This window comes from Rhinolophus hipposideros (genome assembly GCF_964194185.1).
Source record: "Rhinolophus hipposideros genome assembly, chromosome: 1".
Taxonomy (NCBI): Eukaryota; Metazoa; Chordata; class Mammalia; order Chiroptera; family Rhinolophidae; genus Rhinolophus; species Rhinolophus hipposideros.
In genome coordinates this window covers 101,861,952-101,886,765 of record NC_138047.1, presented here as the reverse complement: position 1 = coordinate 101,886,765, position 24,814 = coordinate 101,861,952, and the positions used below count along the sequence as shown (strand labels likewise).

General features: G+C 39.2%; 1 protein-coding gene across 4 annotated transcripts in view; it reads left to right on the top strand.

The window, feature by feature from the left end:
- Positions 1–15,618, top strand: part of C1QTNF7 (C1q and TNF related 7) — a 95,097-nt gene extending 79,479 nt beyond the window's left edge. For 3 of the 4 annotated variants that reach the window (XM_081049556.1, XM_081049558.1, XM_081049557.1), the window contains exons 2-3: positions 6,241–6,486; positions 12,205–15,332. In XM_081049556.1, the coding sequence (XP_080905682.1) occupies positions 6,241–6,486; positions 12,205–12,836 (878 nt within the window). In that variant the 3' untranslated portion in view covers positions 12,837–15,332. Of the gene's footprint in view, positions 1–6,240; positions 6,487–12,204 lie in introns of all 4 variants that reach the window. The other variant, XM_081049555.1, reaches the window with a different exon arrangement.
- Positions 15,619–24,814: the final 9,196 nt, after the last annotated feature.

The following is a 24,814-nucleotide window of genomic DNA, read 5'->3' as shown; positions in this document are numbered from 1 at the left end:
GATTGACATGTAACATTGTGTCAGTTTAAAGAGGGTGATGTGAAGAGTTGACACACATATATTATGAAATGATTACTACAATTGGGTTAGCTAAAATATTCATCACCTCACATAATTTTTTATGTTTAGTGAGAACATTTGAGATTTACTCTTAGCAACTTTCAAGTATATGATACAGCACAATTAATTATAGACACTGTGCTGTATACTAGATCCCCAAAATGTACTCATCTTATAGCTGGAATTTTGATTATTTAACCAACATCTCCCCAGTTCTCTCACCCTGCAGCCCCTGACAACCACTATTTTACTCTCTGTTTCTATGAATTCAGCCTTTTAGATTCCTGATATAAGTGAGATCATACAGTATAGTATTTGTATTTGTATTTCTGCCAGACTTATTTCACTTAGTATAATGCCTTCAAATTTCATTTATTTTGTGGCAAATGGCAAGATTTCCTTCTTTTGGTGGCTGAACATATACATATATTATATATGAGATTATATATTATATAATACACATATACAATATGTAATTATATAATATATATGTGTATATGTATTTTATATAAAAATATTTATATATAAAACATTTTCTGTATTCATTCATCTGTCAATAGATACTTAGGTTGTTTCCATATCTTAGCTACTATAAATAAACTTGCTATGAATATGGCAGATACCTGTTTTTCGTCTGATACCAAAGCAGCTTTCTCACTGAGCTCTCATGAGAGATTAGATATATCTTTGATATTCTGTTTTCACTTTCTTTGTCTATATACCCAGTAGTAAGATTACTAGTAGTTCTATTTTTAATTTTTTGAGGAACCTCCATACTGTTTTCCATAGTGATTGTACCAATTTACATTCTTAAGAACAGGGCACAGGGATTTCCTCTTCTTCACATCTTTGGCAACAATTTGTTATCTCTTCTCTTTCTGATAATAGCCATTCTGACAGGTGAGAGGTGATATCTCATTGAGGTTTTAATTTTCATTTCCTTGATGATTACTGATGTTGAGCTTCATGTACTAGTTGGCCATTTGCATGACTTCTTTGGAAAAATGTCTGTTCAGATCCTTTGCCCATTTTCAATCAGATTATTTGATTTTTGCTATTGAGTTTTATGACTTCTTTATGTATTTTGGATATTAACCCCCATCTGATATATGGTTTGCATTTATTCTCTCCCATTCTGTAGACTGCTTTTTCATTTTGTTGATCATTTCTTTTGCTGTGCAGAAGCTTTTTAACTTGATGTAGTTCCACTTGTTTATTTTTGCTTTTGTTGTTTTTGCTTTTAATGTCATATCCAAAAAATTGTTGCCAAAAACAATGTCGAGAATTTTTTCCTATATTTTCTTCTAGAGGTTTTACAATTTCTTCTAGAGGTTTTACAATTTCAATTACAAGTCTTTAATCCACTTCAAGTTAAAATTTTAAGTGGTGTAAATTAGGGGTCCAATTTCATTCTTTTGCACGTGAATATCCAGTTTTCCCAACACTATTCACTGAACAAACTATTCTTTTCCCACTGAGTATTCTTTGCTCCCTTGTCAAATGTTAGTTCTGTCTATATGGGTTTATTTTATTTTAAAAATAAAGGAAAGATGCTATTAAAAAGGGGTCTCAATCTGTGGACACATTTTCTAGAAGTTCAATTTTTGCACTGATTTACTCAGTATTACTTTAAGTGTTTTCCATGGCTAGTTTAGCAAGAACATAGGGTATTATCCCTGAGAAAAAACACTTACAAAATGCTGTACAGTACATTCCTGTCTACAGATTCAAAACACCCATTAACAGGAAGACTCTGAAATCTACAATACCACAAAGTGAATTTTTTAAGTATGTGTTTAAAAAACTAAGAACTTATTACTTTGTAATCCCTACAGAAAAATAGGATGGAAGTTCATTTACAATTAACATAGAGGACAGATCTGTTTAAGATTAACAATATTTCCAGAACTCTGATTTTCCTAACTCCAATGAAGCATAATGGTGGAAATATACATTTTAGCATATATTCTATATAAATTTACATAACTCAATGCACTCCTTCAGAGCATTTTATATGAGAAGTGACTGCTAAGGTGCATAAGGTTTCTTTCTGAAGTTTTGAAAATGTTCTAAAATTAGATTATAGTATATATTGAGTTGTAAACTTTAATTGGTCAATTTTATGCTGTGTAAATTAAATCTCAATAAAGCTGCTTTAAAAACATTATAATTTTTTGTGAACCCATGACAAACATAGGTCAGTCCTAGCCAAAATAACCAAACTCATTGCCAACCAGTGGGTTGGCAGTGGGTGAAAGATGAATCATTCAACATAAGGTGTTGAAATATAAAGTTGGATTCCTATCTCACACTTTTTATCAGAAAAATTCTAATGGGTCAAATTTTAAATGTGAACAAATGAAACAACAAAGGAACTGAAAGAAAAGTGGGAGGATTCTCTTTTTTATCTTGAAGTAAGGAAGACCTTTTCAACAGAATAAATTGAACCTCAAATATGTTTTCATGATAAAAAATATTTTTAAAAATACATGAACAAAGTGAAAAGGCAAACTAGGAAAAGCTTTACTGATCATGTCATAAATCACATGCATAGAATATGTGTAGGGAGATAGTCATTACACTAGATGGAGATGTTCATTGCACTATTATTTATAGTAATACAAGAATGAAAATATCGCCAATATGCATTAGTAGGAGACTGGTTAAATACAACACATACATATGATGGCTATTCTATAGCCACTAAAAAAGGAATGAGGCAACTCTACGTACTCTGATAATAAAAGGATCTCCAAGCTATGTGAAAAAGCAAGGTACAGAAAGTTGTGTACCATATGCCAACATGGAGAAGGAGGACACACAAAAACCTAACAACAGTGATTGCCTCTCAAAAAGGAAATTGCATGTGTGAAAGGCTGGGAGAGAGAAGAAATTTACTTTTCATTGAAAATTCTTTTAAAAAAAAATAATTCATAAATGTGCATGTTTCATCTTTACAAAAAACATAAATGTTTAAAGTATTTTAACTACACTATACCACGTAAAATTAAAACAACTCAAGTCTTTTATTTGTATTTCTCAAACACTGAGAAAGGGACCCACAGACCCCAGAAATATTTCTTTGAATTCTCTATTTTCTCTGTGTTTGGTAATACTGTCATATCCCATTCTCCCCATGTTTTTGACAAAACTCACACTTTCCCCCCACCCCAAATCTTCTCTGCCCCCAGCCTGAATTGGACTTTGCGCCAAACACTGTTGCAGGTGGTTGGAGACATCAATTCATGTCTCAAAGAATGTGGAGCTTGTAGAGTTTACATTCTATCCGATGGAGATACATAAAATTTAAAAAGAATACTAAAGATTAGAATAATCTAGTGAGTTAGAGGGTGATGACTACAATGCAAAATAGAAAAAATCGAGCAGAATGAGGAAGGGTCTGTAGGGAGGAGAGGTGGCTTGCAATATTAAATAAGGTGGTAAGAGCTGGCTTTATGATATTTAAGCAAAGACTTGAAGAAGAAGATGAAAGAGTGAGATGTATACCAATCTTGGGGAACAGAATTTTGGACAGAGAGAAAAGACCGTGTGAAGACCCTGAGGCCAAGCATTCTTAGTGATTTTGTGGTACCCCAAGAAATTCAGTGTGACTAGAGCTGAGAAGTGGAAAGGAGGGTAGTAGATGAAGTCAGGGAAGAAGGAGCGTGGGTGCTCAGTGAAGTAGGGCCTTATTGACCATCGACTATGAGACTTGACTTTTAAGGAAAATAAACGACCATTACAGAGTGATGCCACTGTCATTTTACCTTATAATCCACACCCCGTTATCTTCCTGATAAACTGAGTGCCAAGATTCAACTAGCCACTCACCACCACACCATCACCAGGCATCAGGCACCACAGCGCCCGCCCATCCCCCAGTCCTGATGAGGATTGTTAGTGGATAATCATTTTGTGTACCTTTCAAAAGATTTTTAACTGGAGACGCTTCCAGCATTTAGATTACTGTGCAGACAATATTCTACAGTACTTGTCAACTCAAGGCAAACCTTTTGCTCAATCAATGTATTTGTTTGAATTTATTCCTTCTTTGAGCACCTTGTTGCCTGGCTATTAGAAATGTTAATGTCCTTTCTTCCAAGTATATCTTTTAAGTTCAGCCTCCACCATCCAAAATAACCTGGACCCTTACCATGCCTTCTTCATAGACTGATTCCTAATTATTGGTATGCTCATGTCTTCAGAATCTCCATCACGGTGTCTGAGATGCCACTGCCGAAGGTGACTTTTTTCTAGATAATTTCAAGTCCCTCTTAGAACCAACTCCTGGCCTCAGATAGAGCATCCCATCCTATGTCTGGTAAACAGCCTTTTTATGAGTATCTTCTATGCTCATCTTTTCTTCTTTCTAGTCCCTTCTGAAAGCCTGCTCTCATCAGTTTTTTACAAGAACTAACAATGTAATCATTGCATCTTGTTTTAACTGTGGCGGGGGGAAGGATATAAAGTTCTTTCCGTTTCCTTCATCTGAGGCACGTTTGGAAGGGCTGGCATCTTTATCAGATCTACTAGGCTTTTCAGAAAGTGCCTTAATCCCAGCTGAGCAATAGGACCAGTAATTTTGTGTTTGTGCCGTATGACAAATCAATCAGACAGCATATGGCAAAGCTGTTCTCCTTGATTTGAGGGAGGGAGGGCCCACTGGTAACATGAAGATTTGGGCGAGGATACAAAGACTATATTTGGATACATTGCTTCAGTTTTTCACTAATGAGATTTCTAGGAATCAGACCTGTTTCAAACCACATGCGCACACTGTTTTTCTCGGTTTGTCATTCCTATGCTCTGGCAAATTTCTGGGTCTTATTCCAAGATGTTGCAATTCCCCCATGGGAACCATAAAAGTGATACAGTGTGCCTGGTTAATTTCCTGTTGTGGCTGTCAAAAAGACGAAGAAACTTCATCCAATTGCTTTTCCCAGATTTTATAATTATTTCATTTGTGTAAGTATATGCCAGGCATATATCAAGCATTGTACAGATTTCCCATTAAAGCACAGGTCCAACTATCCAAAAACTGCCCATTTACACCATTCCAGGATCACATGTATACATTCTCCCATCCAAGACTCTGCTAATCTTAAGGATCATTTAGCACAGAAACCAGGTGTCCCTACCCAATACTGCCCACCCTCAGCCTATATGCCAAGTGTCATGCTAATAAGTGATCAATCACTCTCAGCTGCCAGGCTTTACGGAGGAAAAAACGAAGTCCTATTAGCTCGTAGAGAAGATACCTGTTGCCTGCTTCACTAGGAACAGGTGGCACTATGCATGGTTTAATTTCACTCAGTTCTTTGAGCCCCAGTGCTATCGGCTTAATGGGCTACCATGGCATTGTAGCCTACAGACTTTAAATTAAAGTTTGAGACACACACACACACCGCAATCAGGACATGCACAGTATTCCAACTAACACTAATTGACATTACATGTCATTAATAAGTAGAAATCATGTTTTCCTGAAAATGCCACTTCCTTTCTCCTGCTTTAAGAAAGCCCAGAAATTCTAAGAAAATGACCCTGGACGCATGCAAGGATAACATATAGGGATGTCTAGCATGTTTATATTGGCAGAAAACTGGAAACAAACATCTATAGTGGGGAATTGTGTATGTAATGGAGAGTAGAAACAAATGCAACAATTTCTTTCACATTATGAATAATTTTTGACACTGGAAGATGCTCATGATACTTTGTTACATGAAAATAGTTGAAGAATTGCAGGAATGACATGATATCACTTTTCTTTATAGCATAGAAAAAAAAGAATCATCATTTCCAGTGGTGTGAATAACGTTGATGTTTCTCTTACTCATTTGCATCCCTAATTTTTAAAAAATGCATTACTTTTGCAAAAAAGAGAACATTATTTGTCAAAGTCCATCACTGATTTCTGCAGAAGATGTGCGACAAAAGGATTTATTTTGAATTTTTTTAAATAAATCCTACATCTCCACCAACCCTTGTGTGGAGTACCGAGAACTCCATCAGTAATGCATTAAGTTTCCAATGGAATTATAAGGTGACCAGGGGTTTTCTTACATGCATGAAGAAACCAGCACGGAAGTGAATTTTTGAAAATGTCCATTCTTATGTTCAATCACACCAAAACCTCCACCTGAAAGAGTACATTATGTCTGTGTGTTTTTCTTACAGAGCCAAAGATGTTTGTCTTGCTCTATGTTACAAGTTTCGCCATTTGTGCAAGCGGACAACCTCGGGGTAATCAGTTCAAAGGAGAGAGCAACACCCCGAGATATATCTGTAGCATTCCTGGCTTACCTGGACCTCCAGGCCCCCCGGGAGCAAACGGTTCCCCTGGGCCCCATGGTCGGATTGGCCTTCCAGGACGAGATGGGAGAGACGGCAGGAAAGGAGAGAAAGGTGAAAAGGGGGCTGCAGGTAATGAATGATGAAGTTCTTAGAGCACTTGAAAACTACTCCCTTTCTTTGCTGCTTTTTCTAATGGGAATTGCCCCTTAAATCCTTTCTCTACTTCCCCTTCATTAATCATAACAATTTATTGCACCTTGACTACGCTTCAGGGGCTGCTCTAAACTCTTTATGTGCATTCTTATTTCATTATAATGACAACGCTTTCAGGTGGAAGCTCTCACATTTTATAGATGAGAACATTGGGCAATGCCATGATTAAATGAATTACTGAAGACGAAATGCTAGTGAATGGCAGAGCTGGATTCAAACATCTGATGCCCATGACCACTGGGCAGTTACAGCCAGCAGGCAGTGGTGGGATATGACAGGGTGCAGCTAGACGGACAGACAGCTGGACAGGAGGGAAGATGAAGCAGAGGTAGAATTAGAAGCCAAAAGCACAGATGCCATCTTGCTGTGCACTAATATCCTGAACAAAGACACATAAAGGGCTTCTAGATTTTATTTTTTACAGATGAAATGACCATAGTACTGTATAGCCTACTTTTCCTAGTTCACTACTTTCCCACCTGTCCTGCAGTACCTAAAAAAAAAATTAATTTAATTGTAAAAAAGGATTTCTTATAGCTCTTTACAGCAACACAACTGTCCTCTAATTTTTCAGTAATTTTCACTTTTTTTCTCACAAATAAATTGACCCAGGAAGCTTGCCAGATTCTGCAATCCTTCAGTGTGAAACAAATTAAAATTCTAGAGAGGCCACGTGTTAACTCTAAAAGAGGGAGTGATTCGGAATCAATCTTTGAAAGCAAGTTTCTGAGTGTAAAAGTTGGGACAAAAGATAGGAAGGAAATATCAATAGATCTAAGAAATGTGTCTCTATCTAGTCATTGCGCCTGATTTAGTGGAGCAATGCATCCAGGGTTATGTGAAACAATATAATATATATTCAAATTATTGGCTACTAATTCACTTCTGAATTTGTCAAGCAGAAAATAGTTGGCCAATCAGTAGCTACCCAATTTATGAATATTGTTCAATATTAGATGAAGAATCTTTAGGTAAAGTTTCAACATCAGAAAAAAACAATCCTTTAATGGATTGTTAAATGGAGCTTAAATCTTATCTTTCAAACTCTTCAATATGGCAACACCTATGAACACCACCTCCCGTGGGTCATGATCATGCACATTCTTGAAATCCTGTAACAACACCAGGACCACAGCTAAGTCCTACCAACCTTGTTAGTTTACTGTGTCTGGAAACAATATCCCTAGTGATTACAAAATCATGCATTGGGGTTAGAAAGACTTAGGCTGCAATCTTGACTCCCTCCATTACCACTAAATATCCTTGCGCAAATAGAGTCTTTGGACCTCAATTTCTTCATTTGTAAATAGGGTGTAGTAAGGGCGCTGATAAAGATTAAGGACAACAATACATGTAAAACATGCAATGGAATAAGTGCCAGGTAGTAAGCACTCAGTAAATGTTAGCCGTTATCACCTATCACATTGTGATCTGTAAATGAGTCGTGGCTAAGTTCATGAATATCCAAAGCTGTGTCGTATGCTAGAAATCAGTGATCTGTTTTATAAGGTAGCTGTAGTATTATTTAAAGATATGTTTATGGACATGCATTCAGATTAAATCACATGTTCATAATTGCTACAATTTTAAACATGTATAAGGCCAGCTACACCCCCGTATTCATCATTCCATTTAATAATCCATCCACTCACGCATTACTCATTTAACAAGTTTTTTTATGTACCTATTGCTATCCAGGATTGTTCTAGACCAGTGTTTCTCAATCTCCATACGAATGACATTTGGGGCTGAGTAATTATTACTGTGGAATGACTATCCTGTGGATTGTAGGACGTTTAGCAGCACCTGACTAGATGCCAGTAGCACCTCCCACCAATTGTATTAATAATAACCAAAAATATCTGGAGACATTGCCAACTATCCCTTGATGGGCAGTGCAAAATTGCCCCTGGTTGAGAACATGGTTCTAGAAGCTGAGAACACAAACATGAATAAGACATTGTCCTCTCCTTGATACGCAAACATTTGGGTGTGGGAGGCCAACATGGAGAAACATAATCATAGTAATAATAACAACCATTTATTTAGAACTTACTGTGTCAGGAATTTTAGATTTCATACTTATTATCCACCATAACCCTATTAGCAATTATTACAAACAGTAATAATAATAATGTTGCAAATGAATAACTGAGATTCAAAAATAAACTTACTTTCCCCACCTGAGATTGTTTAAATCCACTATGCACATATAAACATAAGAATATATAACAGCTAAGAAAGAAAAAGTCAAAACGCCCGCATAATGGATGAAGAGAAGCACACCTCACTTACAAACAATAGAAAAAGAGCCCTGAGGTTTGGGGGACATGCTTTTAATGTGGCTGGAACAGAACACGACATGGCTGGGAGCTTCTGTTTCTTCTTTCCACGTTAGTGACACCACAAAGGTCTTCTTATTCATGTACCCTTGGTGACCATACCCACCAATCTATGCCACCCAAGTGCAAGCAGAATCAAGCATATTTTTTGTCCAGCTTCCCTATTCTAAATATGAGTACAGAGCTTATTATACTGAATTATAAATTTTTGTTAAAATATCTATCTCCCTCACTGGTCTATAGCAATTATTGTTGTGTCATATTATTAAGACTTAATTTAATCTGAATGCACATCCATATAAATATCTTCAAATAACAATAGAACCACTTAATGAACTAGGTAATTCTGGTTTATTATATGGCTTTGAATATTTATGAATTTAGCAAAGACCCATATTTGCAGATCACAACGTAATACATAATAACAGCTCACTGAAGGGTGGCACAGATGTCATTGATGTCAATGTCCCACTCAGACTCTGGCATGTAGTGGATGGTATGTAGTGGATGGTCGATCAATATTAGATGGTTTAGATGGCTGCATGCATGCACACATAAATCCATGGATGGATGGATGGATGGATGGATGGATGGATGGATGGATGGATGGATGGATGGATGGATGAATGGATGGATAACACAAATGACACTGAAGAAAAAAATCTTTGTAAGCCCGTATCATGGAGAGTTAAGAAGAAATCCTTTCTCTCCAAGCTTCAGTACCTAAGCGTAAACACTTTCTCTATAATTCTCCTCTCTACACAAACATATCTAACTAAGTAGGGAGAGGGAGAATGATCTACCCCTTCTTTCTATTCTTCAGTAAAAAATAATTGGTCCTTAACACGGGGCAAATCTGTCATGCAAACAGGAAAAATTACTATAAATTATACAGCTAGTTCCTGATTATCTAACTCTCAGTAGTTCAGAGTAGTCAATAACTGTAGAAAATCCAAACATTGTAAAGACCTTTTAATTGTAGAATTGCATCTTAGTATGTATGGCTTGGTCTCAAAGAATGTTTGATAGGAGGAGACCTCAAGCAATCTAGTTCAACACTTCGATTTCAAGGACTAGGAAAATAACGCCAGAAAAATGAAACCTCTTCATCAAATTCACGTAATTAATACATGGCTGAACAAAGGTTTTATCCCCAGCCTGCTGAGTCACTGTTTACTGCTTTTTCCACCAAGTTTGGAGTGAATTTGGATCCAATTTCTTCATATTACAAATGGAGCATTTGGAACTCAGACAAAAATTGAGTTGTCCAAAGTCATAGAGGCAAGAAGATTTGAGGACATAATGAAATTTAGTGGTCAAAATTGTTACTGGTGCCAAAATGCTTTTTTAAATTAATGCATCAAAAGTCCCTGATGAAGAGAACAAAAGTCAAGCTCTTATTGAAGATAAAAATAACAATTTAGAAGTTGTGGTTTTTGATTCAAAAGTTAATTTATTAGCAAAATAATATTCATGTTATATGTCTACCGTCCCCCAACGCCCCCCCCCAAAAAAAGCAAACATTGAGAGGTCAGACTATTATGGCGTAATTTCAAGAAGTAAATACCAGAGTGTGTTTTAGATGGAACAAGTGGAGTTTCGACTCAATAACAAAAGTTATATACAACTAGAGAACAGCCCTGTGCTCAGTAATAATGCTGATTCTAGTCATCCAAAAAAAAAAATTGCATTCATTATTAGCATCTTTTGTGTACCATAAATTGTTAAATCACATCTTTCCAAAATTATTAAAACGAGTACTTCTTTTAAATCAAACTTCACTTCTCCTCAAATTTACATTATCTAGAACACTTCATTGCTAAATTTACCAAATAACTGAAAAATGACCAAACTCATACACTGATACATATGTAATATTCTAATACATGATATGAAAGCACTACCAAGACAAACAGTCTTAGCTTAATAAAAGTCCCTGAGAATAAATACATAGTGAAGGGTGAAACCACATTATATATCAACAATATATTTTCCCTCACTACAAAAGTGCCTTACAAATTGCCAGTAATTTGGATACTTTTTGAGAAAGTATCATTATGCAGACATTGTTTATGGAATGGATTTGGCCCTAAAATTGAATGACTTTTTTAATGCTATGAAGTCATTGCCATTCCACATATGATTTACAAGTTAAATAGATGCGGCTTACCACAGTCAAATAACAGTCATGATTTATCTGCCTTTAACCTATAGCTGATCTATAGATGTAAAGATTTGGACAGACAGAAAACCTTTCATTGTGGTAATTTTGAATTTGTTGCAATCTTTTCACAGCTCCCTACTAAGTATTTTCTATGTATAAGGAGACACAGAGAAATTGAGAGATTTGCCTAAAACGATACAACCTTTAGCTGCAGAGACAAACAGAGTTTAGAATTCTTGATTCCACCCCCAAAGGTCAGAGGCATTTTGGGGAAGCATCCATTGGGCTAAGACATGGATTCCAGTCCTAGCCTTGCTTCCCTTCTCCAGGACTCAGTTTTCTTCTTCAAAAGAAACTGACTGTACAGTGGGGGCAGTCACCGTTGTCAGGTTATTGAAGCATATTGGGCCCTCACTATGTGCCAGGCACACTTCACAATTTATATTCCAGCCACTGCCCAAGGAAATGCTCGGGCTCCTGAGTTCAGATCACAGCTCCATCACTCACTAGCCCTGTTTCCTTGAGAAAACTGACTTCTCCGTGGCTCAGTGTTCTCGTCTACAATTCCTAGTTTATACAATTGTTACAGACCTTAAAAAAGAGGATGCATGTAAATAAAGTACTGACCCTGGTACATAGTAAATGTTCAATAAATATGAGCTAATCTCATTTTGATTAATTCTCTTATTATTAATACCAATAGTTAGAATGGGGCATGGGACTGAATAGACTTTAAGGAGCCACCTTGTTCTGTCTGCTCTCATGACCCCACTCTGGGGAATAATATCATCATTCTCATTCAATTCCTCCTGTAGTCATAAGTACCTGTACATGATTAATTTAGTGGCAGGTAATCCAGCATCAAAATGATAGTGAAGTATTTTAAATTAATCAGGATTTAAATGATTTCTCACATTCTCAGGAAAACTTACTTGGAATTCTGATGAAAACTTTCTATTTCCATTTTAGTGTATCAGTGATTTTTCTAAAAAATTCATTGGTTAGTGGTATATAGTTGAAAGTTGTTTGAAGAGACAAATTTAGGGTACGCTGGGATCTATGTGGGCATGCCGTTTGTGACTCTTTATTTAGAGGAGCTATTAATTAAACTGTAAACTCTTTTTAAAGGTTTGAGAGGTAAAACTGGACCACTGGGCCTTGCTGGAGAGAAAGGAGATCAAGGAGAAACTGGGAAGAAAGGACCCATTGGACCAGAGGGAGAAAAAGGAGAAATTGGTCCAGCTGGGCCTCCTGGACCAAAGGGAGACAGAGGAGAGCAAGGGGACCCAGGGCTGCCTGGAGTTTGTAGATGTGGAAGCATCGTGCTCAAATCTGCCTTTTCTGTGGGCATCACAACCAGCTACCCAGAAGAAAGGCTACCAATTATATTTAACAAGGTCCTCTTCAATGAGGGCCAGCACTACAACCCTGCAACGGGGAAGTTCATCTGTGCTTTCCCTGGAATCTATTACTTTTCTTATGATATCACATTGGCAAATAAGCATTTGGCAATTGGGCTGGTACACAATGGGCAGTACCGGATAAAGACCTTCGATGCCAACACAGGAAACCATGATGTGGCTTCGGGGTCCACAGTCATTTATCTGCAGCCAGAAGATGAAGTCTGGCTGGAGATCTTCTTCACTGACCAGAACGGCCTGTTCTCGGACCCAGGTTGGGCAGACAGCTTGTTCTCCGGCTTTCTTCTGTATGTTGACACAGATTATCTAGATTCCATATCAGAAGATGATGAACTGTGATCAGGACAGCTGACTGAAATGCTCCAAGATCCTTGTGGGAGACACTTTGATTTAATCTGGGGCCCTGGAAGGTGGAACAAGCAGAAACGAGATCCAAAGAGACTCCCACTCAGACTCCAGAGCATTTACAGACAGTTCCAGCAGAATCTATTATAACTCGGTGAACCACCAAATTGTTGAAACCACAGCAAAATGAATTATACAAAACAATAACCCCAGATATGAATTCTCTTGAATGCAATGTTCATAAATATTTAAACAAATGCAAGGCAATGTTAACAAATTTTCTGTTAAATTCCCTGAGTGACAAAACCAGCTGGCAATGATATTGTCTCATTAAATCTTTATAAAATTACATTTTTGCCTGTTATTTAAGAGAATCATAACATCCCAAAGTCTTTCACAATTCTCAAAAGGCTATAGTTAGTCAAAAACCAAAGGTAAGAGATGCTGAATAATTGCAAGCAACCTAAGGTGAAGTGATAATTGTCTTTGTTTCATCATTTATTCCTTCATGCTTGTATATATTTACTCAACAACTCTTTAATAAGCCTGTATGAACCAGACACTGATACTGGGTCAGATTTAATGAGTTAAGATAAAAACTCTTACCTCATACAGGTTAGTGTGTGATGAGCATACTGTCACAATTCAGTGTGATGGGCAGTACGACAAACAAATGAACTTGATGGGAACCAGAGAAAACATGGAAAACTATCAGGTGGGTCTAAGGAGATGGGAGGGGTGCAAAAGAAACAAGAAATTCAGCAGTGGCATTCTCCCCATCCCATCCTCCAAACACCACTGGTATTTGCAATCAGGAAGGAATGAAAAACCTGGAGAGAGAGGCACCCTAGAGACCTGGGAAGGGTAATGGAAATGAAGAGAAACAACTTACTGAGACCAGCCAGTAGGTCATTCTCCTAAATTCTTCAGCATAAGTTTCCCAAGACAGATATTTGTAATCTTAGCTTTCTCACAAATAAGAGAATTATTTTACATTGTGGTAACACATTGTGTCGCACGGACTCTCTAGGTAATGAATTCAAATAAAGCAAAGCATATGTCCACTGATTTGTGAGTGAGCAGATGGGAGGAGTGAACAAGAGAATGAGGGAGAGAGACCAGACGTCTGAGCAAATAGCTGTGCCTTCCAAGTCTCACACCTCCTTTAGTCTAGCACTCTCTTAGTGTCAGTCTCTTGCTCCCCACTGAACTGCAAATCGTCCATTCATCTTACCCATAATTCTGTGACCTGCCACTTCCTTGGCTGATACTAGTAGTATCCCCTTACTCTCTCCTTCTTGATATCTTCTAATCCATCCATTCCTCTCTCTGCTCATTCATTTAATAAATAGTTTAAATGCCTCTTATGTGGGAGTCAACACAGTGGATTCTGTGAAGGTGGTGGAACACCAAGGAATACAACACAGCACTTGCCGTCAACTTTCAAAGGATACAAGAAAGGAAATGACATGCACACACAGACAAAATACCTAGCATTTTGAAAACAAACATGCTAAACTATGCTAAGTGCTGAATGAGATACAGACAAAATGCTGCGGAAGAGATGTTGAGGGGGAATTGTTTACTCCCAAAATAGAGGGTGAGAGAAGACAGCTAGGGAAATCTCTGTTCTTTGGGTCTCAAGTGATGGATAGGACTTGGAGTAGCCAAAGTGGGGGAAGGCACTTGAAACAGAGGTAATAATGGTTCCAAGCATAAAAGTGAGAACAGAGGCCCAGAAAAGGAATCCATGGGCCACATTTGCAAGAGCCTTGAATGCCAAGCTGAGGGTTGGCGACTTGATTCATGAGAAAATGTGGAGCCCCTTTGTGTTCCAGAGCTTGGTACTGCCATTATTGGAGGTGAAATCCATAATTATCAAGCACCTGCATGTAAGAACAATTCTTGCTTCTCCCATCTTCCAGACCTAGCTTGCTTCCATCATCTTCCTCTGACCCCTATCCTTTGTCCACTGGTTCTTCTCATTCTGAGTCAAGACATTGATCTGGACGACCAAGGGCAATGAACATTAGACAAAAAAGACAGAGCAATGGTGGTTTGAAATAGTCAACTGGCCTCTAGATAACAGCTGAACCTGGAATTCCAGTCTATAAAATGTGAAGCACAGCCAACAGAAGAAGGAAACATGAAAATATGGGCCCTTTGAAGATTATGGGATTTGCTGGAGAAACTGGAATGGAGAAGTTATTATAGATATCCATGACTCACAAGATTATTATGTAATTTAAATTTTCTTCTGATCCTGATCCATTAATGCATTCATTTTTTGGACATTGTGTACTTGTTTGTCTTTTAAATGTTTCTTTCATTAAAAAACCCATGTTAAGTAGCTTTTTAAACCAAAATTTCTTAAGCTGGTTCTAGGCCCACAGATGAATTTTATTTTGGAATATCTGGTGAGATGGTGATGGGAATCAGAGAGCTAAAGTGGAAAACAAAAGGTGATTTTTGTACTAAAAAGATAAATGTTTAAGCAAATGCAGTTGTCTTTTATTCCAAAACAAAAACAAAAACAAAAAACAGACAGATATAATTTATCCGCATTTACAGATTTTTGTGTAAAGAAAGTAGAAGAGTAAATTTGGTTTAAAAAAATTTCAAGTCTCATTCCAATAATTCTTTGTAAGGGCTGACTTGGAATGAATAGGTATTAAGAAATATTTATTGTCTAGGTACCATCTCATTCCAGAAGGATCTAAAGCCACATACAAAGATAGATAAAATGCAGAAGGAATACATTAGTTAGAAGCAAGTGAAAATCAAAAAGCAAAACAAACAAAAAAGAAAAGACTGAGGCTAATACAAAACTGTGTATATGAACACATGTGTTCCTGTATTACACATTTACAGGACACACGTGTTTTCTTGTACCTGTGCATGCAAAGGGCATGCGCAGGTCATTTATCATGGTGAATGATGTTGTTTGTGGGGGAAAAAAGATTCTGTAAATTCTGAATATACTTTTTCTCTGCCACTTTGTGAAAAAGATCTTGGACACAAGTACATTTTAGATGTTAGCCATTTATTATTTTTATACCTTCTTCTCTGTCACCTTCTGTAGCTCTACTTTCAATAAATGGCATCCCTACACCTAAGGTACATTCTAGATGTCTTCCTTCCCTCCCCCACTGAATTTTGTTCAGCATAAAATTCTTATGGTTCCAGCCCCTACCTGTACATTTCTGAGTCATTGTACCTTTCTATTCTCTATGCCAAGGTTTTGTTCATACACTCATCATCCATTCCCTGGACTAGTAGAAAACTTTTTAATTGACCCTTTGCCTTCAGCCACATCCCTCCCAGCCATCCTCCATATCTGGTCATGTCACTCCACAGCTTAAAAGCCAGCAGTAGCCCCCTACAATATAAAAGGTGTCTTGAGCCTCTTTGGGCTTTGCCTTCCATATCCTTTGTCTGGTATTCATACCCAGTTTCCTTCTGAAGGGCCACCCTCCTTCATATGGTAAGTCTTTGAGTTTCTAAGTGGAGCTGACTCCTGCAGTATGTAAATCTCAGGGCTGATTGATCAGAGTATAGCATTCCATTCACCAAAATAATTGGTTCTAGTGCCTCAGAGCCAATGAGACTTTGCTGGGACTTTTCTAGAAGAGCATCTCATTCTTTCCCATTGGACTTGGGTCTGTGAGCCTCTATCAGCCACGTTCCCATCACAAAGCATAATATCATTTGAAAATGAAGCCATGCACAGGGGAAATAAAGAAACACAGATAAAGCGGGGAAAATAGGTCTGGGAGTCATCATTTGAAAACTGACCTCGATATGTCCAATCCCAGCTCTCTCTGGATGTTCCTGTTATGACAGCTATTAGACGCCATTTTTACTTAAGCTCTTTGGAGGTGGGCATTTGGTCACTTGCGAAAGATGTTATCCTACCTAATATTAATACAAGCACCCTTTAGCAAAGCACATTAGCTCTTTGGGATCTATCATCTGCTTTTATAGTCCTATCTCCCATGCAACCTACAATCCAAGCAAATGCAGATAACTGCAGTTCTAGGAAGCCTGGTTCTCACATGCCTCAGACCTCCACATGTGCCATTTCATTGCTCATAATGCTATTGCTGCCCTGGTCTGCCTGACTAGCTCACCTCCTAAGGCTCGGCTCAAAGGCTACTTCCTTTTCTCTAATCTTCCTCTTCCCCTGTGCCCAATGGGAATCACAGGTGACCTCACGTGTCTTCCATTCCATCTGGAAACCAGTGCGTAGTTACGGTAGCAATGGTGAACACTTACTGTGTGCTAGTTCAAGTGCTTTACATGTATTAGCTCACTTTGGTCTTCACAATAATTATTCTCTCCATTTTACAGATGAGGAAACTGAGAGACAGAGAGATTAAGAAATGTGTTAAGTAAATAGTAAGTGCCACAGGAGACCCAGGGAGTCCGGCTCCAGAGTCTTCGCTCCTAATCATCATGCTGGGTCCTTATCCTATGTCACATTTATCTCACAATAGTTCCATCATTGTATCACTCATATATTTCTACATTTGTTCATCTGATAGATTCTTGGTCCTATTTATCTTTAGATTCCAGTGCTGTACACAATGCCTGCCATAATATATGCTCAACAAAAATGTGACTAATTAATCTTTTCAGTCACAATTTTTACATGTGGAGAGAGAGAGAGAGAAAGAGAGAGCTCACAACTGAAAAGTCCTATGATCGTCCTGTGCATTGATCAAGACTTTAGATTACAACTGCCAGAATCCACCTCAAACAGGCTAAAGAAAAAAGGCATTCGCTGAAATAACAGAAAATTCTAGAGCCAGATCAGGGTATTCATTCATTGTCACATTGTCACCAGGATTGTATTTCTCCCATCTCAGAGATTACTATTCCTCATTGCAGACTTCACTTTCAGGCAGGCTCTTGCCTTTGTGGCAAACATAGTCACCAGGAAAATAATACGTATGTTTCTCTTTTTGAGAGTCCCAGCAAAAGACCTGGGGATGACAACTTTTTGGTTCTGATTGGTCCTGCTTGAGTTATGGGCCTATCCCTCAATCAGCGATTGGTCAAAGGGATGTGCTTTTCCCACTGTCCATGCCTACATCACATGTTCATCCCTTAGAAGTAGAAACAGAATGAGTCCCACCTAAATCACTGGATTGAGGCTAGGGAAAAGATTGTTCCCCAAAAGAAAATAAAGGTGCTGGGACTAGAAAAAGAGAGCTTGGTTGATTGGCTGGTCAAAAGCAACAGGTGACCTCTGTAGGCTGTTTCCAAATAAAATCAAAACCACATTTATTTTGTCTGCATGATGCAAAATAAATGCATTGCTAGGATTATTTTTCTCTGACATAATCTAATTTTTATAATATTTGCTCAGAAGTGACTAAGTATTTTGTACTCTATGAACCTGGCTTTTGTGATGATCTCATGTATAGGCTGTCATAATGCCAGCTCCCAATCGATAGTTTTCATGAAAGAATGTATTGTTCTCAACTAAAATTCCCTCCCCCTCCAACCTTCTGAGTTTTGACATCAGCCCCCTAGAATATGCAACAATCTATGCATTTGTGTTTGATAATTATAAAAAGAGGGGGGAACATCCTTGGAGATTAGTCTCTTTGTGGAATCAAAAAAGGGCTACTAAATCCAATTCATTCCTCAGCCAACATAGTGACAGGACTGAAAGGGGAGAGGGACAACTAAAAAGCCATCCTAGGTCATCAACTACCCTGCTGTCCTCATGTTTTACTTCCTGTTTCTTGAGAGACCATCAATCAGCGCCTAGTGATACAAGAAGCTACCACGTGCCCTGTGCATTCTAAATAACTGGAACCATCCTTGAGCACGGTACCTTATTTTATCATCGGGAAAAGCAGTGCCTCTTCTACTACCCTCCTCCCCGGAAGGAGGACCATGGCTATGGATGTGTCAGGAGCCCCAGTGCTGGGATATTGATTAAGCATGACAAGGAGGTCAAAGTCAAGGCCACACACCGACGTCTCTATGTGTTCTTCTTTCTTGGAAACATCCCACTCTGAGTCCAGCAGCAGGGAGCACTCAAAAGGATTTCACTTTGGAGAACTGAATAGAAGAACTGTATTCAGAGGCTCTGGCAGGGTTTAAAGAACCAAGTCAGGGGGTTGGGGTTGAGGTGTCCAAGGACTAGAAACAGCAGGAACCCATTAGCACCCCAAGTCTGGAAGGGGAGGGAGGCAATAGTGGTTACTGACTGCAGCAAAGAGCTAGAGACTTGGCAGAGGGACTGTCCTGCAGAAGCCATGACTGGAGAAGAGCCCAGCCACTGCCAGAACCATGCAGAAGCAGAGAGGAGGCCTGGGCAATCGATCCCCTGGCCACACACTCCTTCTACCCTCCAGTCTCCTATCTGTACCTCCTACTGGTCAAACGCAAAGACTACAGGAGCAAAGGAGCTGGGTGATGTCATGCAGAGATGGGCTTCCTGGGCAAAGAGCAGTGCAGAGGACAGAAAATGGGGGTCTAAAGGGGTGGGAGCAAGTGGAAATTAAATAGCACAGGGCTCCCCTCTTCAACCCCTTCCCGCTCTACATTATCTCTAAAACTCCATGCAGCAGGTGCAATAAAACTGATGCTCCATCTTGAGAAGGGCAAAAGGGGCACTTTCCAGAGCCTCTCAGGGCTGCCTGTAATGTGTGCGCAATGAGCCCTCACGTCTCAGAGTGGTCCAGCTCCACTTACAAGAAAATTCCAGGGGAGTTCGGGGTCAAGGTCTTGCAGTGATGGACAGAAGGTTTTGTTAGTATCCTCTCTGTAAATTCCCCTCCTAAACTTGCAACAGCCACAGGCAGCTGGTAAAGCGTTCAGGGCTTCAAGGTTCTAGCCAAGTGGCTTTCCAGCTCATCACGAGTTAAATGCTCCTGTTACCCAGTTAAAGATGAGAATACTGAGTCTCTGAACCATTGAACAGTTTGCCCACAGTCAAGCCTTAATAAACATGGGTGGGTTCCTGCCACCTACCCGCCTCCAACACCCATATTCTGTTGGGAACATACACACCTGCGCTCCTCTGCCTTCAATGCCTCATCCTTAAGACAGGGTTTCACAAATAGACCACTGCATGTGGGGGTAAAGCCTCATTCTTCAGTCGTCTTCCTTTGTGCTGGTAAATATTGTTTTCCTCCCACTTCAGCTGGGAGCTAAGCCCATCACAATCAGGACCAGCTCATGCATGATGCAAATATTCAGTGTGGCTAGACTAGGCAGTTCTGCACACTCTGAAGGAGCCAACACTGCAGAGACCTCCCCAACTCTGCCCTAGAAGCAAAGACTGACCCTAAGAGACTGGTGCTGGGTCTGTGGGTCTGGTTTAGTTATGCCAAGGAGAACCAGGTGATCTTTTAGCATCACCGTTGATATCATTATGCTTAAAAATATCAGGCAGCCTGAATTCCTCTCAGTTTTCTTCACAAGATATTCCCTATAGTAAACACACACACACACACACACACACATTCAGGTCTCTCCTGTGCACTGTACCACATGGTAGCGGGATCCCTGGCCTCCACCCAATAGGGCCAGTAGCACCTCCCCTTTCAGACATGGTAATCAATACCTCCAGACAAGGCCCAATGTCCCCTGGGAGCAAAATTGTTTCAGCTGAGAATTTCTGCACACTCTGGTCATGTTGACAGGGTCTACTCAGTCATTGCAATCTACCTGTTTGCCAACAACCGTCTTCCAGCTGATTCTTTCTTTCTTTCTTCCTTCCTTCCTTCCTTCCTTCCTTCCTTCCTTCCTTCCTTCCTTCCTTCCTTCCTTCCTTCCTTTCTTTCTTTATTTTTATAGACATGAGCACATTGGCTGGTCACCAATTCAGGTAAGATAACTGGTTTCCTTCTGAGAAGACTTAGCTGAACAGCACCCGGTCCTGGAAGAAGCAGCCAGGAACCATGTTCTCATCCTAATTCCCTCTTCCTGGACCCAAATACTTCCATTTTGTTTTGTCTAAGATACAAAAAACACATCTCCTATTTCTAAGATTATAGTCCAAGAAAATAATTAATAATGTGTGCAAAGGTTTAATTACAGAAAGAGCCTTGCAGCAAAGTTGGTAAGATGGAAAATTGGGAAATAGAATATTGGTTAAATGAGCTGTGAGACACTCATCCACTAGTCATTAAAAGTGATGAAAATGAAAATGCATTGGCACCATAAGATGTTCATGAAATATTAACAGAACAAGATGGGTTCCTAAAAGATACTTTCAGTAAGTATCCCATATTTAAAGTGTGTTTGCATATGTGCATAAAAAACATCTGTGTAAAAATAAGTTATTAACAGGAATTTGTAATTTCCACCCGTTTGATCTTTGTTTTCATTTTTATAATGGACGTATTTTACATAAAACTTTTTAATATAAGTTCTTGGATAGTCCGGTTTGTTGTACATTTCTATGTTCCCAAAGAATTTCAGGGGGAAAAAAAAGTCTAAGGAGAGAGATAAAAAACAAAAATAAAATAAAACCAAAAAACAAAAAACAAAAAAGCTGTTAGTGAGAAACGACACCATTTTTAAAGTTTCCTGGTTGCATGCCTGGATGTCTCTTTCAGAGGATTCTTTAAAGCAAGAATGAAATCCGACAATCCTAGTGTATGTATCTTTCAAACTATCCCACCCTCACTTGAATAGGGAAGGAAATGAGTCTTGAATTGGCATCACATTACTGAGTTTTTATTAGTCCAGAACTATACACCCAGTGGGTTAGCCACAGGATGAGGTCATTCAGAACCAATGCACTTGTGTTATGGCAAAGATATTTAAGAGCCAAAAGACGGAGAAGACTGGACCCAGAGCTTTGCCCCAGTGCCATCCTGGAGGTGGCAGAATTTGCTGAAGTAAAGATGTGCCCAGTCTAGTCAGAATTCCAAGAAATGATCTTAAAGCACTGGAAGTAGAAAAATTCATAAACTTTAAGGTATTACATAGATACTTTTACATCACAAAAGTGCTGTCTTTTCCAAGATGGCTTGTAAGTTGCTGCCTTGCCTGAAATAAACAACAGGGGAAAGCAAAGTCTCTGTAAACTCTGTAAACTACCCCAGCCTCAGCGGCATCCCTATTGTTATTGAAATTACTCTGGAATGATGATAGGGTTGCAAGGGTTTTCTACAGAAAAACCCAGGCCTTACTATATTCAGAGCTAATAATAAAGCACAGCTGCCTGAGTGTTTCAGATGGTCAGACTATTGGCAAAAAATAATGCAACTATTGGTAGGTGAGACGGTCAGGATGCAGGATATACCCTCATTGATAGATTAACATGTGCACATACAAGAGGTTCTGACCCACTTGACTTCCCCAAGGCGTAAAATTCAGATTAAATTCAAGACACCCAATCGAATTTGAATTTCAGATAGCACAAGAAATAATTGTTTAGTATAAGGACGTCCCAAATATTTAACTGAGTGCCGAAGTTATTTGCTAAGTGTGGCAACTCTACTCCCCCAGAATTCACCTGCAAAGGTATAACTGGAATTCAAGTGACCTTCAAAAGGGCTGATAAGGTCTCATATAAGAAGCAGCAGCTTTTCTTATGAGAAGGGATTCTTAGCTTCCCAAAACAACTTCCAAGAGGCAAATTTAACTGAATCAGAAAGACAAGAAAAGCTGGGTGGAAAGTCAGAAGACTTAAGATCTAGTCCCAGCAATTCCAGTAACCAGTCTGTGTGACTTTTGGACAAGTCACCTGAATCCTGTAAGTCTGTTTCCACATAATATTTGTGGTGGAAAATACATGACGGTCTTTCTTACTCTGAACTCATGGCAGACATTGCTAATCCATCTCGGCATTCCTTCCCACTGTGTTCCCACAGTGCCCAGGGCAGCCGCTGCGGGATTCTTCTCAACTAAGTCTCCAGGCAGCTGACAAGGGTCGACCCTGGAGATGAAATCTACTTGTCTTCCTTGAATTAAATGAGACTTCAATTTCCCTTTCAACTCTAATGAAAGCTTGGAAACCATTGTATTCCGATTCAGCTCTAAAAGGCTAGATCTCACCTAGTTTCACAACCTCAATTATAAGCAAAATATGACAACTGTCTTTTTCTTTTTCTTTCTTTTTTTTTTTTAAATGTATATAGTATGGTCCCATTTTGTTAAAAAAAAAAAAAAGTTCACAGAACCCCATTGGCCACACCTGCAAGTGCCCTTTACACACCACCCACTCCCAAGAGTGATAAAGGGCAGTGGGTTCTAGACTCTTGCCATCTCACCAGTCAGAGGGATTACTCCATCCTACTCCCTCCGTTAGAAAAAGTCACTGAAAGGTAGAGATAAGTCATTGGCAATTTCAAGCCACTCAGAGAACAGAAGACCCTATTTTTCAAGGTAGCAGGAACTCAGGGAAATGAAACAATGATGTCTTCCCCATCCCACATTTAAGAGAGATCTTAAATTTAAGGCTGTTCTGAAAGCCTATTTCCCCTTCAATTCTCTGCGACTGCGTAGGAGCAACCCACCACTATACAGTGGGTCTGCTGAGGGACCTGCTGTACAGAATCTCTTTCTGGCAGACAGATATCAGTGCATTTAGGCCTGTGCAGAAACCATGGGTGCTTCACCAACTGCGGCTGTCCTCTCTGCACATTCCATCTCTCACGCTAAGGCTGTTAGTAAACTCTGAAGTGAGTGTTCAGCAAAGGGAGTTTAAGGATATCAAGCCCGATGCTCTAATATGTTAAAAGGAAAACTGTTTCCTGGGAATGTTCCTTCCTTCCCAAACAAGATAAGAAAATGTTAATTTTGTTTTTGCTCCAAGGCTCACTTTGATGGCTGAATGGAAGGTGGCCAGCTTACTTTTTAAAGTACTGACCTCTAGTGGCTAGCAACAGTAATTACTCTACCAGAGAACAAATTTTCTAACAAAGTCCAAGGGTCACTTCATGTTCCAGAAGAGGAAACAGAGATCCACACGAGATGAGGGTCTTGTTCGTGGTCACTAAGACAGGACTCGAGCCCAAGACTAGTTTGTTCCTTCAATCACTCAACACATATTTATTGAGTGTTTACTATGTGCCAGGAGTTCCCCTGAGTTATGAGAACCCAGTAGGAAAGATAATGTGTCAACCTGGGAGGATTAAGAAAGAAGGAAGCCTTGTTAATGATGATTGATCCTTCTCCAGTGTTAGTGGGGACATGAATTAGGAAACAGCCCTGAAGATTCTAGTATATTTCAGTATCTCAAGAAGGAAGGAGTAAACCTCAGGACCCCTTCGTAAAAGAACTCAGGTTGGTAGCAAAGGGGAAGTCTTCACGCGGTAAGTGGCACAATACGTTTCCCCTTCCCCCCAACTATTGTTCTTAAGATTCACTTGCCTTTTGAAGATTTCAGTAATCTCCACTGATACCATCATTCTAGCCCCTGAAATTATTCTTCTAATCCGTACCTTTCTGTCCCAAGCATGGGTGTCAACCCTTTCTTTGATTCCCCACAGCAAAAAATGAGACTATGTGGGAACAATTATAAGATTTTATTGACGTCTCAGAGAAAAGAGAGAGGAATGATAGCAGAGTTAGTAAACGTGGACAACTAGATATGACAACAAAATGGGACCCACAATCTCTGGTGCACTGTGGGAGGTTGGCCCGGCTCCTGTAGGATTGTGTCCCTGTCTAGTCCTGGTTACACAGCACATTGCAGTGTCCATCGTCCCTTACTACCCCGAGAAACTTCTCAAACATGGCAAAGCCTCCCTCAGACCACAGCCAAGAGAGCAGAACGGTGCGTGTTAGAAAGTGTCCCTTCACCCTCTGGTCCAAATTCCATCTCTCAAATAGTGAGAACACAAGCAGCTACCAATTTACAGATGGCTTTTACTCCAGAAATCTATCTGCTAGACAGTTCTTTGGATTCCGTCCTGCATTTCCAAAAAAGAAACATCAACAGTGATTGAAATCAGAAGCAAGTCCAAGAAAGTTCTATTTATACCCTGGTCCATCTA